The sequence below is a fragment of the Amphiura filiformis genome, chromosome 8 (assembly GCF_039555335.1).
Source record: "Amphiura filiformis chromosome 8, Afil_fr2py, whole genome shotgun sequence".
NCBI classification, from domain to species: Eukaryota; Metazoa; Echinodermata; class Ophiuroidea; order Amphilepidida; family Amphiuridae; genus Amphiura; species Amphiura filiformis.
Genome location: NC_092635.1, coordinates 50,257,908 through 50,276,059, shown reverse-complemented (window position 1 = coordinate 50,276,059; position 18,152 = coordinate 50,257,908). Strand labels below are relative to the sequence as shown.

The 18,152-nt window shown below is 37.0% G+C and overlaps 1 protein-coding gene across 1 annotated transcript; it reads right to left on the bottom strand.

Moving 5' to 3' along the window:
- Positions 1–1,228: 1,228 nt before the first annotated feature.
- LOC140158295 (uncharacterized) lies at positions 1,229–14,083 on the bottom strand. Its single transcript, XM_072181400.1, has 5 exons — positions 13,894–14,083; positions 12,991–13,166; positions 11,873–12,229; positions 2,929–3,085; positions 1,229–2,551 (listed from the first exon to the last, which is right to left on the bottom strand). The coding sequence occupies exons 1-5, from the start codon at positions 14,081–14,083 to the stop codon at positions 2,178–2,180; spliced, it is 1,254 nt and encodes a 417-aa protein (XP_072037501.1). The 3' UTR covers positions 1,229–2,177.
- Between the last annotated feature and the right edge of the window lie 4,069 nt (positions 14,084–18,152).

Genomic DNA, 18,152 nt, shown 5'->3' with positions numbered 1-18,152 from the left:
GACAAGTGCTCTGACGGCATGATGACACGCGTCCTGACTGAGAAAACGTCGTATCCGCCATAAGTTACGGATGTGAAAGTTGAGGGTTTTACAAAGATTGCTAATATGAGAAGACATATTAAGAGCTCCATCAAAAACAACACCTAAGTTCTTAACATTGGCAGATGGTTTGATTGAGTGGTTACCCAAGCTCAGCTCAATGACGGAAGCTTATTGAGAGCTCTATTGGTGGCAATGATGAAAAATTCCGTTTTGTCCTGATTGAGCTGCAGCTTGTTATTAACCATCCAAGAGTTAATATCAGAAATACAAGCAGACATGTTATTGAGCACACGCTCACGGTCACCACTGACTTTGGGTTCAAAGGCAGCATAAAGCTGTATATCGTCAGCATAACAATGAAAGCATATGTTGTAACGACGAATGATTTCACCAACGGGAACGGTATACATGATGAAACACTGAGGGCCAATGATGGAACCCTGGGGTAATGAGTAAGTGAGCGTATGCTCACTAGACATGTCGTTGTTAATTACCACTCTGACGTTACGTTGATTAAAATATGACCTATACCAGGAATGGACTGTGCCATCGATATTGAAATCTGATTTGAGTCTATTCAACAGGATATGGTGATCCACCGTGTCAAAGGCTGCTGACATGTCAAGCAGCACCAGGAAGACAACTTTACCATGGTCCACGTACTGGAGGATGTCGTTTTTTACCTTTAACAGGGCGGTTTCAGTACTGTGAGACCTCTTATAGGAGGATTGGTTCACTTCACCCAGGTTGTAGTTGTCAACATGTGTGACTACTTGACATGACGCAGCCTTTTCAATAACCTTACACATGAATTTCATGTTGGCCACTGGCCTATAGTTCTTTAGGATATTGTTGTCAAGATTTGATTTCTTGATCACTGGAGTGATAATAGACTCTTTGAGTGCATTTGGAAAAATACCAGATATTAACGAACTGTTGACAATTTTTGTGAAAATCGGCAACAAGATCGGAAGATTATCCTTTACAAGCCACGTCGGCAGAGTATCTAAGTTACATGTTTTACTAGGAAACCTTTTATGATCTTCTCAATATCTGTCTCAGATAGCGGAGTGAATGTGTTTAAGCAACAGTTAATGTTAGCATCAAGATTACAGGCATGACAGGGTTCTATAGAGTCAGAATTCGCAATACTATCATCATTAACATTTGCCCTGATCTTCAAAGTATTCTTCTCAAGGTTTCAAGAAATGTAACATACTCGACGTACCACTCTCAAGTTACATATCAATTTGTAACCGCTCTTTAGCAAAGTCATTGAATTTACAACAGTATGACAAAACAGGTGAAAATAGTAATTTTTTGCACAAGATTTGCAATTTGAAGAGAATTGGCCATTGCTCATTCTCGTGACGCTAGTGTATGGACAACATACGTGTGCCTTTTCATTTATTGCCATACATTTTGAAGACTATTGTAAGGTACACTTGAGATTTTGACTTTTTTGCCAAAAAATGTGCTTGGATGAGTTTTCAACAGATTTTCCATATTCGCCTTGCAATTGAATTGCGTTATCTGTTGACCTAGTGACGAAAAGTGTTAGCTAGTGTTTGTAGGGGGAAATGTTAGCTTTCGTTTGATATTTTTACGGGCCGCATTTTTCAGATGTTGACCCCTGTATGCAACAAACGTTGACCTTAGACCTTTTTGCTCATAACTTGAGAACGGTACGTCGCAGCCAGCCAGGCCTAGTTCAATTCAAACATTATTTTAGACCCTATACGTTCACACAAAAAGTCAGAGCCAGTATTTTATCATAACGTGATTTGTCCATTATATACTTTAATGTTTTATGTTTTATTCACGCATATGCAAGAATAAAACATTAGCGAATAAAGCATTAAATTTTTAAATTGTAATTCATAAGTCGTTATTTTAATTCTTTATTCGTTAATTTTATTCTTGCATTTAATTTTTTATTGGGGCATTTAAGTAATGTGTGGATTTAAATACCTGAATCATGTTTAATTTATGTGGAAATAACAAGTCTTTGCACAAAACATTATCAGCTGATTATAGGAATAGCATCACATTCGTCGGGATATATCTCCGGATGATCTAAATCTATTATGCCCATAGCTTTTAGACAATATCAGGAACAGATATGTTGCTTGACTTCATATTATTAGCAATAGGCCTATTCGGACCAATACCATGAAAGTCTTGCATGCTAACGACAACACTGTTTTTCTTTTTCTCACTTGGTTCAAGTTTTTCTTTTCAAGAATTTCATTCTCTTCATCTTTTTCTTCTGCCTTCAATACACGGAAATATATAAATAAAATACTAGACAGTAAAATGGCGGCGAAAGCACTCGGGCCTACTGCAATCACAATGGTTTGCCAAAGATTGAAGTACGAATCATCTTGCGTGCTACCCGAGATAGGCGAAACTGTGAGAGTCTGCGTTCTTGACGGTGAACATGTCGAAGTCTGTGTGTTTGACAATGGTGGCGAAGTCCCGGGCGAAGTCCACGAAATCTGTTCGCTTGCTGCAAAAAGAAAAAGGTTTTTAAGTAGATTGTTAATGACCATTCTACTTGCCTACAAACAGGTAGCTCAATTAAAAGGGCTCGGGTGCAATTTGAAATATGCAAAGTTGAAGTATCAGTGCACAAAAAGTCATGATTTTGTTCAACTTCTTCATAAAGAGTCCAATAATATTTTGTTTGAGTCAAAATTATATTCTTCAAGCTGGTAAAGTCCAGTGGCGTATCCAGGAGGACATAAGTGGAGCTGCCCACTGAGAACATCTACCCCCCTCCCCCAATCTTGAAAGAGTTTTGCCCTTAAAAAACTCCTGGCTGCGAAGTCTATACTCAGCCAGCAAGTAGGAATGGTTTTTCATAATGCCAATTATTATACTTACCGAATTCTGCACAATAATCCGGACAGAAGTCTGTATCGTATTGGACAGTAATAGGCAAATCTATTGTTTCTCCTACTGCATATACAGCGTTCCAATGGCAACAATTGCTTAGAGTAAATACTTTGTATTCACTGTCAGCATTGATATTCACGTTAGCCTGTAAAAAGAAAAGAAAAGAAAAGTTACAAAAATTCTTGTCAACAATTGGCCCTAAGTGTTATAAAAAAAAGTCGAGTTTTTTTATGACTTTGTTGTGTTTTTACTTCTAGTGAAAACGTCCAGAAACGATAGTTGATTAAGTCATGTATTACCAGCAGTATAGATACTTGATAAAGTAGTAAACATCTCAAAAGAAGTAACTAACCCCCCTTAAATAATAGCCATTATTCAAAAAGGAACTATTGTATTGCAAATCTGTAAAATGCGTTGGAAGTAGAATTTATTTCTGCGCATTTTGATACCTGAATAATTATTGATACGATAGCCCAGAAAACAATAAAACACCGGTCAATTTAATGTATTGAGGTTCAGATTTGAAAGTTGCACATACATACAAATTTTTACAATACAAAAACACTCAGATATCATTACACATAATTATTTCCTTCCATTACATTGAATGCAAAATCAATAGAATTCACTGCAACTTTCAAATCTTGGGCTACATTGATTTAAATGTACGCTGTGACGTCAATATTTAGTTAATTGCTACAAATGAGGTGTCAAAATGTGCATAAATAAATTCGGCTTCCAATGCATTTTACAGATTTGTAATACAATCCCCCATTTTTGAATAATGATAATTATTTAAGGGGTTTAGTTACATTTGTTTGAGATGTTTATAATGCTATCAGCGACAAAAAGTGATTAAAATGCATTCAGTGTAAGATAATTGTGTAGGTGAAGGATAAGACATTAAAATGGTCATTGGGTATTTTTGAAATGGAAATGTTATCATGCTTGGGTACTACAAAGGTCAAAGGTGCACAAAACTTATTATTGATGATTTTACGAATCGAATGAGCAAATTCCTGAATTCCTTTAAGTAGTATGCAATCAATAATAGATAGTGGATGAAGTACCGGTAGTGTGCCATCAGCAGTAGAGAGTTGATGAAGTAGTGTGCTATATCAGCAGTAGATACTGGATGAAGTAGTGTGCTGTCAGCAACAGTAGATACTTGATGAAATAGTATGCTATCAGCAGTAGATAGTTGACGACGTAGTGTGCTATCAGCAGTAGATAGTTGATGAAGTAGTGTGCTATTAACAGTAGATAGTTGATGAAGTAGATTGGTATCAGCAGTAGATAGTTAATGAAGTAGTGTGCTATCAGCAAAAGATAGTTAATGAAGTAGTGTGCTATCAGCAGTAGATAGTTGATGAAGTATATAGTGTGCTATCAGCAGTAGATAGTTGATGAAGTATTGTGATATCAGCAGTAGATAGTTGATGAAGTATTGTGCTATCAGCAGTAGATAGTTGATAAAGTAATGTGCTATCAGCAGTAGATAGTTGATGAAGTATTGTGCTACCAACAGTAGATAGTTAATGAAGTAGTGTGCTACCAGCAAAAGATAGTTAATGGAGTAGTATGCTATCAGCAGTAGATAGTTGATGAAGTAGTTAGTGTGCTATCAGCAAAAGATAGTTAATGAAGACGTGAGCTATCAGCAGTAGATAGTGAATGAAGCAGTGTGCTTAGTTGAAGTAGTGTGCTATCAGTAGTGGATAGTTGAAGTAGTGTGCTATCAGCAGTAGATAGTGGATGAAGTAGTGAGCTATCAGCAGTAGATAGTGAATGAAGTACTAGTAGTGTGCTATCAGCATGATCAGCAGTAGATAGTTGATAAATTAGCGTGCTATCAGCATTAGATAGTTGATTAAGTATAGTGAGCTATCAGCAGTAAGTAGTTGATGAAGTAGTATGCTACCAACAGTAAGAAGTTGATGAAGTAGTGTGCTATCAACAGTAGATAGGGGATGAAGCAGTGTGGTATCAACAGTAGATAGTTGATGAAGTAGTTGGCTATCATCTGTAGATAGTTGAAGTATATTGAGCTATCATCTGTAGATAGTCGATGAAGTAGTGAGTCATCAGCAAAAGATATAGTTGATGAAGTATTATGCTATCAGCAGTAGATGGTTGATGAAGTATTATGCTATCAGCAGTAGATGGTTGATGAAGTAGTTTGCTATCAGCAGTAGATAGTTGATGAAGTAGTGAGTTATCAGCAAAATATAGTTGATGAAGTAGTGTGCTATAGTTGATGAAGTAGTGAGCTATCAGCAGTAGATAGTGGATGAAGTACCCAGCAAACACAAAACGTTTTCGACATTATTCGCAAAAGGTTATAAAAGGTTGTCAGAAAACGTTTAAATGTCGGGTTATATAAAGGGTATATTAAGAGTATGAAACGTTTTCATAACCTTAAAAAACATTTTTTGATAATCTACTGCTCAGCAAACAAAAATGTTTACAGAAAACGTTTAAATGTCGGGTTATATAAAGGGTATAAAAACGTTTTAATAACATTCCAAAAACATTCTTGAAAACTTGATACAAAACATTCTAAACAGAATGTTATTTTGGGGTTGAAAAAATATTTTGCGAAAAAATGTTTGCCCAAAATATTTTCAATAACGTTTTAATAACGTTTTCATGACCTTTATATAACCCGACATTTAAATGTTATTAATAGGTTTTGAAAAAACATTTTAAGAACATTTCTGTGCTTACTGGGTTCAAATATTTTAACAAAATGTTATTTAAGTATTGACGCAATATTTGGCAAAAATGTTTGCAAAAATAGTTTACAATAACATTTTTTGAAAACATTTTAAAATATTGTTGTAGTGTGTTTTCATACAAAACGTTTTAAAGCGTTATCATGACCTTTATATAACCCGACATTTTAATATTATTAAAACGTTTTTACCTAAACCAAAAGCCAAAATATAACTTATTTAAAACGTTTTTAAAACGTTTTTGTGTTTGCTGGGTAGTGACCTATCGGCAGTAGATAGTGGATGAAGTAGTGTGTTATCAGCAGTAGATAGTGGATGAAGTAGTGAGCTATCAGCAGTAGATAGTGGATGAAGTAGTGTGCTATGTCAGCAAAAGATAGTTGATGAAGTAGTGTGCTATCAGTAGTAGATAGTTGATGAAGTAGTAACCTATCGGCAGTAGATAGTGGATGAAGTAGTGTGTTATCAGCAGTAGATAGTGGATGAAGTAGTGAGCTATCAGCAGTAGATAGTGGATGAAGTAGTGTGCTATCAGCAGTAGATAGTGGATGAAGTAGTGTGCTATCAGCAGTAGATAGTGGATGAAGTAGTGTGCTATCAGCAGTAGATAGTGGATGAAGTAGTGTGCTATCAGCAGTAGATAGTGGATGAAGTAGTGTGCTATCAGCAGTAAGTAGTTGATGAAGTATTATGCTATCAACAGTAAGAAGTTGATGAAGTAGTGTGCTATCAGCAATATATAGTGGATGAAGTAGTGAGCTATCAGCTGTAGATAGTGGATGAAGTAGTGTGCTATCAGCAGTATATAGTGGATGAAGTAGTGTGCTTTCAGTAGAAGATAGTGGATGAAGTAGTCTTTGTCAAAGACGACTCACAATCCTTGCCGGGGGGAGCGGCGAAGCGGGAGCGGCGACCAGCGATGCCGCGAAAACCAACTCAATTTTAACCATGCTACACATGTTGGTAGCTCGCGGGTAGTAATCAGTTTTCCAGTCTGTAACACAGACTATGGATGAAGTAGTGTGCTTTCAGTAGTAGATAGTGGATGAAGTAGTGTGCCATCAGCAGTAGATAGTGGATGAAGTAGTGTGCTATCAGCAGTAGATAGTGGATGAAGTAGTGTGCTTTCAGTAGAAGATAGTGGATGAAGTAGTGTGCTTTCAGTAGTAGATAGTGGATGAAGTAGTGTGCCATCAGCAGTGGATAGTGGATGAAGTAGTGTGCTTTCAGTAGAAGATAGTGGATGAAGTAGTGTGCTTTCAGTAGAAGATATTGGATGAAGTAGTGTGCCATCAGCAGTGGATAGTGGATGAAGTAGTGTGCTTTCAGTAGAAGATAGTGGATGAAGTAGTGTGCTTTCAGTAGAAGATAGTGGATGAAGTAGTGTGCTTTCAGTAGTAGATAGTGGATGAAATAGTATGCTATCAGCAGTAGATAGTGGATGAAGTAGTGTGCTATCAGCAGTAGATAGTGGATGAAGTAGTGTGCTTTCAGTAGAAGATAGTGGATGAAGTGTGCCATCAGCAGTAGATAGTGGATGAAGTAGTGTGCTTTCAGTAGAAGATAGTGGATGAAGTAGTGTGCTATCAGCAGTAGATAGTGGATGAAATAGTATGCTATCAGCAGTAGATAGTGGATGAAGTAGTGCATGCCATCAGCAGTAGTTAGTGGATGAAGTAGTGTGCTTTCAGTAGTAGATAGTGGATGAAGTAGTGAGCTATCAGCAGTACATAGTAGATGAAGTAGTGTGCTATCAGCAGTAGATAGTGGATGAAGTACAGAAGTAGTGTGCTATCAGCTGTAGATAGTTGATGAAGTAGTGAGCTATCAGTTGTATGAAGCAATGTGCTATCAGTCGTAAATAGTAGATGCAGTACGTAGTGTGCTATCAGCAGTAGATAGCGGATGAAATATCAGCTGTAGGTAGTTGATGAAGTAATGTGCTATCAGCAGTAAATAATTTATGAAGTAGTGTGCTTTTAGTAGTAGATAGTGGATGAAGTAGTATGCTATCAGCAGTAGATAGTGGATGAAGTAGTGTGCTATCAGCAGTAGATAGTGGATGAAGTAGTGTGCTTTCAGTAGAAGATAGTGGATGAAGTAGTGTGCTTTCAGTAGTAGATAGTGGATGAAGTAGTGTGCCATCAGCAGTAGATAGTGGATGAAGTAGTGTGCTTTCAGTAGAAGATAGTGGATGAAGTAGTGTGCTTTCAGTAGAAGATAGTGGATGAAGTAGTGTGCTTTCAGTAGTAGATAGTGGATGAAGTAGTGTGCCATCAGCAGTGGATAGTGGATGAAGTAGTGTGCTTTCAGTAGTAGATAGTGGATGAAGTAGTGTGCCATCAGCAGTGGATAGTGGATGAAGTAGTGTGCTTTCAGTAGAAGATAGTGGATGAAGTAGTGTGCTTTCAGTAGAAGATATTGGATGAAGTAGTGTGCCATCAGCAGTGGATAGTGGATGAAGTAGTGTGCTTTCAGTAGAAGATAGTGGATGAAGTAGTGTGCTTTCAGTAGAAGATAGTGGATGAAGTAGTGTGCTTTCAGTAGTAGATAGTGGATGAAATAGTATGCTATCAGCAGTAGATAGTGGATGAAGTAGTGTGCTATCAGCAGTAGATAGTGGATGAAGTAGTGTGCTTTCAGTAGAAGATAGTGGATGAAGTGTGCCATCAGCAGTAGATAGTGGATGAAGTAGTGTGCTTTCGGTAGAAGATAGTGGATGAAGTAGTGTGCTATCAGCAGTAGATAGTGGATGAAATAGTATGCTATCAGCAGTAGATAGTGGATGAAGTAGTGCATGCCATCAGCAGTAGTTAGTGGATGAAGTAGTGTGCTTTCAGTAGTAGATAGTGGATGAAGTAGTGAGCTATCAGCAGTACATAGTAGATGAAGTAGTGTGCTATCAGCAGTAGATAGTGGATGAAGTACAGAAGTAGTGTGCTATCAGCTGTAGATAGTTGATGAAGTAGTGAGCTATCAGTTGTATGAAGCAATGTGCTATCAGTCGTAAATAGTAGATGCAGTACGTAGTGTGCTATCAGCAGTAGATAGCGGATGAAATATCAGCTGTAGGTAGTTGATGAAGTAATGTGCTATCAGCAGTAAATAATTTATGAAGTAGTGTGCTTTTAGTAGTAGATAGTGGATGAAGTAGTATGCTATCAGCAGTAGATAGTGGATGAAGTAGTGTGCTATCAGCAGTAGATAGTGGATGAAGTAGTGTGCTTTCAGTAGAAGATAGTGGATGAAGTAGTGTGCTTTCAGTAGTAGATAGTGGATGAAGTAGTGTGCCATCAGCAGTAGATAGTGGATGAAGTAGTGTGCTTTCAGTAGAAGATAGTGGATGAAGTAGTGTGCTATCAGCAGTAGATAGTGGATGAAATAGTATGCTATCAGCAGTAGATAGTGGATGAAGTAGTGCATGCCATCAGCAGTAGTTAGTGGATGAAGTAGTGTGCTTTCAGTAGTAGATAGTGGATGAAGTAGTGAGCTATCAGCAGTACATAGTAGATGAAGTAGTGTGCTATCAGCAGTAGATAGTGGATGAAGTACAGAAGTAGTGTGCTATCAGCTGTAGATAGTTGATGAAGTAGTGAGCTATCAGTTGTATGAAGCAATGTGCTATCAGTCGTAAATAGTAGATGCAGTACGTAGTGTGCTATCAGCAGTAGATAGCGGATGAAATATCAGCTGTAGGTAGTTGATGAAGTAATGTGCTATCAGCAGTAAATAATTTATGAAGTAGTGTGCTTTTAGTAGTAGATAGTGGATGAAGTAGTATGCTATCAGCAGTAGATAGTGGATGAAGTAGTGTGCTATCAGCAGTAGATAGTGGATGAAGTAGTGTGCTTTCAGTAGAAGATAGTGGATGAAGTAGTGTGCTTTCAGTAGTAGATAGTGGATGAAGTAGTGTGCCATCAGCAGTAGATAGTGGATGAAGTAGTGTGCTATCAGCAGTAGATAGTGGATGAAGTAGTGTGCTTTCAGTAGAAGATAGTGGATGAAGTAGTGTGCTTTCAGTAGTAGATAGTGGATGAAGTAGTGTGCCATCAGCAGTAGATAGTGGATGAAGTAGTGTGCTTTCAGTAGAAGATATTGGATGAAGTAGTGTGCTATCAGCAGTAGATAGTGGATGAAGTAGTATGCTATCAGCAGTAGATAGTGGATGAAGTAGTGTGCCATCAGCAGTAGATAGTGGATGAAGTAGTGTGCTTTCAGTAGAAGATAGTGGATGAAGTAGTGTGCTTTCAGTAGTAGATAGTGGATGAAGTAGTGTGCCATCAGCAGTAGATAGTGGATGAAGTAGTGTGCTTTCAGAAGTAGATAGTTGATGAAGCAGTGTGCTATCAGCTGTATAGATAGTTGATGAAGCAATGTGCTATCAGCAGTGGATAGTTGATGAAGTAGTGCGCTATCAGCAGTCGATAGTTGATGAAGTAGTATGCTATGGATGTAGCAGTGTGTTGTAAGCAGTATATAGTTGACTAAGTAGTAGTAGCAGGAAGTTGATGAAGTAGTGTGCCATCAGCAGTAGATAGTTGATGAAGCAGTGTGCTATCAGCAGTAGATAGTGGATGAAGCAATGTGCTATCAGCTGAAGATTGTTGATGAAGCAGTATGCTACCAGCTGTAGATAGTTGATGAAGCAGTGTGCTATCAGCAGTAGATAGTTGATGAAGCAATGTGCTATCAGCTGAAGATTGTTGATGAAGCAATGTGCTATCAGCAGTAGATAGAGTCGATGAGGCAATGTGCTATCAGCAGTAGATAGTTGATGAAGCAATGTGCTATCAGCAGTAGATAGTTGATGAAGCAATGTGCTATCAGATGTAGATAGTTGATGAAGCAATGTGCTATCAGCACTTGATATTTGATAAAGCAATGTGCTATCAGCTGAAAATTGTTGATGAAGCAGTGTGCTATCAGCTGTAGATAGTTGATGAAGCAATGTGCTATCAACTGAAGATTGTTGATGAAGCAGTGTGCTAGTATCAGCAGTGGATAGTTGATGAAGTATTGTGCTATCAGCTGTAGATGAAGTAGTGTGCTATATTACCAGCATATAGTTGATGAAATAATGTGCCATCAGTAAAAGATTTTTGATGATATCAATCGGCATTCTTAGTCAGTGGGAGTGGTCTAGTTCGTAGACACATTTCTGATTGGACAATCGCATGATTTTGGGTGCCGTCTATCAGGCCGTAGACGACCCCACGTCATCATGCGTCTTGATAATCCGTAACACGCGTGTAGAGATGCGCGTATGTATCACGCTGGATGCGTAGACTAGTGCGGAATACGCGAACGCGCTAGCAGTACGCGCAACAGAATACTTAAAGTTGTAAACAAGTTTCGTTCATTTTATAATGAGGGGAGTTTTTATGACGGTAACTTAGTTTTTGCTTTAAAAAAATTGTTTACAGTTATTAAAATAATATTTAACTGACTAAGAATGAGAATAAACGATAGAATTTTATTTTGTTTATCCTCTACATGATAGACGACAGGCAGGTCCAATATTTTTATCGTAGTGGATACCGGCTGCGCCGGCATCCACTACTCAAAATATTGGACCTGCCTGTCGTCTATCACACGGTAGAGGATAGGCAAAATAAAAATTCCTATCGTTTATTCTCTAAATAATAGATAGTTGAAAAAGCAATATGCATGATTATGTATATATAATAAGCTATCAGCAGTAGATATATAGTTAATGAAGTAGTGTGTTACCAGCAGTAGATATTTGATGAAGAAGTTTGCTAGCAGTAGATATTGGCGAAGGATAAGTCATTAAAATTGTTATAAGGTATTTTTGAATGGACTGTAGACAGTTAATGGTTATGACGTCGTGCGTTCAGTATCTGCAGTAGATAGTTAATGAAGTAAGGTGCCATCAGCAGTATGATATTGGATGAAGAAGTGTGCTATCAGCAGGGATAGAAAAGCAAGAGTGATTGGAGCCTCTTTTTGCTCCCATAATCACTTTCCTGGAACAAACGTGGAAAGCGTGCCATAATTTGAAATTTTGAAGATAAAATGGTCAAAATGCTGTTAAACTAGAAAAAAATGCACGCGAAGCGCGCGAAAATTTGCAATTTGTGAAGCTTAAAGTGGACAAATACGTGACATTAGGATGGACCATTAATTCCTCCTTTTCGAATATTGGTGGGGATCTTCACCTTTCTTGAAATACCTACCAGAGTAAATTGCTCCAAAGGCTCTGAAAATCTAATCTCTATTTCCCATCCGTCATCAATATCCTCTACCACTGGTACTTGAACGAGTGCCGAAAATCCTCCCAAGTTTGATCCTCCCGACCAACGTGGTACAGTTAGCGTGTATGTCGTACCATTATCACAAGCTGTAACAGGGGGATGATAATATTCTTCTAGAACGGCTGTTGCTGTTAAATTGGTGAGATCAGCTGTCTCTCCTTGAATGTTGATATATTTATCTCCCACAGACTCGATAACGTACACGGAATCGTAGTCTTTGTTTTCAAAGTAGTGTACTGTTGAACTTGATTTGACATCTTTGTAGTTTGATGCAGGACTCTAGTTAAACAAACAAACAAACAAACAAACAAACAAAATTAACAATCAAACCGTAGGAACGTATATCACATTCAAGCCACTGGCACTGGGGCAATTACGTATTGCGACAACCAGTACCGCCGGATAACCTTTTTAGGGGCCCTGTGCCAGGCCAAAATTTGGAGGCCCAAGGTATGTGACCTGGGCCTATCTGGCCCAATGGTAAATCCGGCCCTGTAAAAATGCGTTGCTTTCGAAAGCAACGTGTTCGCAATAGGTAATGGCCCCAAATAAACGTGTGTATCTTGCCGGATTGTTTATAAACAGATTTGAGAAAGACAACTCAAATTGAGAAAGTGTTAAATCTTAGCACAAAACTGTCATTGAGGTACGTAACATCAACCCAAATTTTGGATTTGTATAAAATAATTTTGAAATATCTATACATTATACATAAGTTACTGTTACGCGTTTCCGCATATAATAGACGGTAAATTTTTATACCTGAGACTATTAGTCTCATGTAAATAGAAATCCAAGTTCCTACTACATGTCCCTCCAACCTCAGACTTATAATACTTGGTACGTTCAACCATCTCTAAATTCCACCCACTGATTATTTTATCAAATTTTTCAACTTCTGTCCACGGTAACGTCTTTTTGGCCTACTTTAACCCATGAACTTACTGCCAATCAGTCACTTTCTTGACTCCACCTTTTAATGTGTATAATCTTAGTTTATTCCGATACCATTTTGTTAAAAACAGATGTTATAAACTTACACTTATAATCTCCACATTTTGATTAAACGTAACCTCTATCTCCCATCCTCCGCAAATATTTATAGGGAGCAATTCAGGATCCCCTACTTGAAATTGTGCCCAGAAGACAGGTGGATTACTACCAGTATCTGTTGATGTTATCGTGAAGGTAAGAGGCCACGAAGATGTCGCCTCTTCTGCATGATATGAAAAATATTATTATATTTCATAATTTCATCAAAATCGTGCCAAGGTTCTTTTAAAAGGGTATATCGTGATCCCCACTTTTCTCAAAAAATGTTGAGATTTTGATACCACTGGAAACCTCTGGCTTCATTATGTTAATTCTTGCAGATTAATTCGTTTAGCAACAATATCGTGAAATTTGAATTACGTTCTTCTACACCAGAACGTAATTACAACACATTGTCTATTATATAGAGCAGTGTCATGCTTAACTCGCAAACGCAAAATCGGAATCAACTGAAATTTGGGGAATGAGCCTTTTTCGTGAATATCTACTGAAAAATATCATATAAGGATTCCAGGATCGCTAAATACTTCTTTAACTGGTGCTTAGTCCTGTTTGTAAACGAGCAATGCTGCCTCATAATTATACTATACGAGACAAGATTTAACGAGAAAAACTCGAAGCTCATTACAAAACGATTTTCTAAAGTGACTCAATTTTATACACTAAAACGATATATTATATATAATTAATATGCTTACCTGGAGCTACATAATAAAAAATAAAATAAAATGAGTGAAATTAAAAAACAAAAATTAAATTGTCTACACTAAAAGGATGGTTATATTATATCGATGTGCTTACCTAGAGGTAATAATAAAAACAAAATGAGTGAAATGTTCCTTAAAAAATACTAAATTTTATACATAAATAATATATATTAATATGCTTACCTAGAGCAAACAAAGAGAATAAAATGAGTGAAATTAACGGCATGGCTCTACGTTCTGATCTGCAGACATAATAAGAAGCTATGGAGATGTTTAACGTCCCTGATATGGAAGAAGAAAATTCAAGATGATCCCACACAAGAAAAATAACCACTGCAGGTTGTCTACTTGAGTTAAAGGCCCAATGACACATTATGATTGATATCCCAGCATATATATTTTTTCATGTTTAGAATTCCCAATGAATTTAACAATAGATCAATTTTGATTGGCATTACAAATCGAAGAAATTCGATATTTTGATTTTCGATATACTGCTGGACAAGTTGCGGGTGTTAATGACACAAAATCAATTTATGACACTAATCACTTGAATCATTGCGATACTCGACCATTTATTTGAATTACAGGTATAATTGTAGACCGTGCATGCATGCAACTGAAATAATTTTCGACCATCGAAAGGTCGACCATAAATATGCACGCGTTTATTTGGGGTTACGTATCGCGAACACGTTGCTTTTGAAAGTAACGCGTTGTTATCAGGAATGCAACTTTTGGCAACGTGTCCCATAACATTAATACGTTAACACAATACCATCTTATTCTGCGAGCGAAAGGCGATATAAGTTCCCATTCTATAGATTTTGTATCAATATCACCACCTCGGTCACGGTCACCGTCAATCGCATCAATAAAGAAAACTGAAGCATAACAAATATTGTTTGATTGGCATAACCTGCAAAAGAATTCGAAGTGAAATGGTGCAATCAAAACCGAAATTCTGACATCATGTAAATTTATTATCGTTATAATAGCCCTATATGATGTGCTTTAGAAAGTTGGGAAATATCTTTCATTAGCGAATTATGTCACTTCAAAAAAAGCTCATGGGGAAGTTGAAGCCTGTGAAAATCGATAATCTTACACTAGAAGCCTAGTAAATGTCATACCAAAGTTTAACACCAGGGTTTGAAAAACAAATACAGTACCAAACATTAGGCCTATAGCCTTTTCCTGACATTTAGTGCTTTTCATTTGGCCGAGAAAATTGATTTGACAGTGAAAAGGTCTAACTCAAAATTTTGCTTATTTCATTCGATCGTTTATTATACCTCATTAAATAACTGAGTGAACCTCGTATAACAATAGTCATCGATTCACTGGCGTTCTGAGTGCTCAAACATGTCATAAAAGTATAAGCCTAAACACAATAATGATACATATCAATTTTTAAGTGCTCTTTAAGCAAAGACATTGTTCATTGATTTTACAACCGTATGACAGTGAAAATAGTTAGCTTATTCAATAAAAAACTTTTCTGATTGGATGAAGGGAACATTCGGGGTTTTGACAAAAACCAATCACATATTACGTATTTTCCATTAGTCACCAGCTAGAAGCTCACACAGCTCTTATGATGCTATGCACTCAACCGTGTATAGTGTAAACACAGACTCTACATGTAGAGACAAGGCATTGCTAAGCTAACTTTGTTTGGACAAATTTGTGTACTCAGGATGTATCCAGGTGGAAACTGTGCATAGACAGTGATATATGCCTAAAAGAGAATCCTTTTGTAGCCAAACCTTTCGACATGCAATACAAAAAACAAAAACTTATGCACAATATATGCATCATATACGGAGCCCCCGAAGTGACATGAAAGAAAATAAAAAAACTATCTCGGGGTCCGACTTAGTAACTCAGAGCCCCGACTTAGTAACTCGGGACCCCGACTTAGTAACTTAATCATATCATATGCATTGTGTATACTGAATTCAATTTTCAAAATAAAAAATAAACATTTTTTATATTTCTGTATGTTAGAAATATATATGGTCAATATGGTACAAATATATATTTTTGAAAAGTGTTTAAGAAACGCAGGTCGGCGGTTTTTAGGGTCGGTCGGGTTACACCAATCAAACTTTTTTTTATATGTAGACCTATAGTTCTAACTAAAAAAGTATCGCTTTCAGACTTATTGCTTACAGAGTAGGCCTAGGCCTAATTGGTATATTGCGAAATATTTAATTTCATAGGCCTATATTTTGTTTTTTAGATTTTCTGAGTTAAAGAATTAGTGAAATACATAATTTTGACATTTGATAGATATGTCTGTAGAATTATAAATTTTCATCCGTTCATAACAGGTTCATACGCCCTCTAATAATATCAGAAACATGAGATTTATATTATAAAAGAATTGATTAAAAAAATGGCGCTGTCCACAAATAACTTGGAACAGACGAAATGGAAGTAGTACACTACCAAGACTAATAGTTGATGTATGTTTAACCTGGAAACGGTAAGTAGGTCTAAACGTTATTATCTATTCAGATACACACTTACCCTTAGGCCAAAAAAAAAAAAGTTGTTTGTTTGTCCTCCACCGCCCGCTCCTCAGATGAAGGCCTGACCAATATTTTTTTTTTTTTTTTTTTTTTTTTTTAAAAATAAGTAAAATTCAATTTTTTTCCAGATTTGGAGTATCTCTGGACCTCTTTCATGGTTGAAAATTTAAAAAAAGTCCACCAAATCATTAAAAGACTATGACATGAACACAAATTATAACTTTAACTGCATATTAAAGAAACAAAATGTTTTTTTTTTAAGTCACCATGAATGATTGTAGCATTTAGCTCTAGCAAGGTCCAGAAATACGCCAAATCCGGAAAAAAAAAAAAAAAAAATAAAAAATCCGCCCGCCCGCACATCCTCTTTCAATGTGGAGGACAAACAAACAATTTATTTTTTTTGGCCTTACACGCCTACGCCTACAATGTTTGTACACTGTGAACGCAACGAACTGGCATGCGTATCATACTTTACTTGCAGATGTTATTTAAATCTAAAAAAACAATATCGGGACCTGGAAAAAGTGGAATAGAAATGTGTTTTTTGTAATTAAGCCTATCTCTAAAAGGCCTCAACAATAACATATTAAAAAAACCAAAAAAACAATGGCGACAGAATAAGTTCATGGTGCAAACCTTGCTATATATTGAAGCTAAACTGGTACAAAAGTAGCGTGAAGTGCAATAATTGGCCCTTTTAGGCTGTTGAAAGTTGAAAAAAAAACTGAACCCGCTAATTTGCATAAATCGAAAACGGCCGCTTATGCAGGGCTCAAATTTCGAACTATTAGTACCAGCGTATTCCTCTCATCAAAAAGATTCAGAAACTTAGTATATTTGATTTTTGACCTATCTCCGAGTAGTCCAATACGCAGTAATTAGTCAAATGTACAATTTTCAGCTCCACAAGGAAAAATGGTTTTGATTTTGATTAAAAAAGAAAATAATGCATGGTCTCAAATCGTTCCGATTGAAAAAACATTTTAACCAAAGAAAAGGTTGCAATGTAAACAATCTTTAAAAAGTGTGTGAAAAATAGGAGACGGCCCTTAATTTTGAAAAAATGGCTTTTTCGGTGGGAAATTTAATTTTCAAGACTATGGTCTTTGGTTAGAATTTTGTTAAAAGTGGGTTATTTGATGGGCAAATATGAAAAATGTGTGGTCTTTGGTGTTCTCTGGATCTTGGGCCCCGTAATCCTCTAGCCCCTGTAACAAATGTACATGGCCCTGCAGTAAATTCCCCCGGCAAATTCCCTTCATTGTAACACTCAAAATGAGCTGACATTTCCGGGTTTAATTTATTATCAGCAAATCTGATATCAAGTACAAGGTGAAGGTATACGTGTATAGGCTAGCAACTCCTATTCCTATAGTTCGTGTACCTCCTTATGATCTGTCATAGCTTAATTTTGTCATTGTCCTCGATTCGAGTTGATTCGAGTTGAGTTGATAAGACCCTTGGGTGGCAAAGGATTTTTTCGGGGGTAAGGGGAAATAGGGGAACGGGTGTAATAGGAGAGGTGGAAATGGACATTTCCTTCATAATTTTACATAAAATTAAGGTTATGGTTAGTTTAGGGTTAGGATTAGGGCAGGCCAGTAGCCAGGGGGTGCGTCGCACCCCCCAAAATGCCAATGACCCAAAAGGTCCCACTTTTTTGACCCAAAAAGTCCCGTTTGCGCGCGTAGCGAGCGATAAAATAGAGGTTTTTTATGCCTTTTTGGTCCAAAAATGTCCAAATCCTCCCCCACCAGTCCAACAAGGTCCAAATTTTGAAAAAAGGTCCACTTTTTTCAAAATCAGCACCCCCCCAAATAAATCCTGGCTACGGGCCTGGATTAGGGTTAGGATTATACTTGGGGTTAGGTTTATTAGTTTACACGAAATAATTACATGAAT

Bases quoted from the DNA above. Each gene is read 5' to 3' on its own strand.
- LOC140158295 (XM_072181400.1), bottom strand. From the start codon at position 14,083: ATGTGTCATTGGGCCTTTAACTCAAGTAGACAACCTGCAGTGGTTATT. The intron at 13,167-13,893 runs GTAAGCATATTA...CATATCATGCAG, and splicing joins ATTCTCTTTGTTTGCTCTAG to AAGAGGCGACATCTTCGTGG. The intron at 2,552-2,928 runs GTAAGTATAATA...TTCTTTTTGCAG, and splicing joins GGATTATTGTGCAGAATTCG to CAAGCGAACAGATTTCGTGG.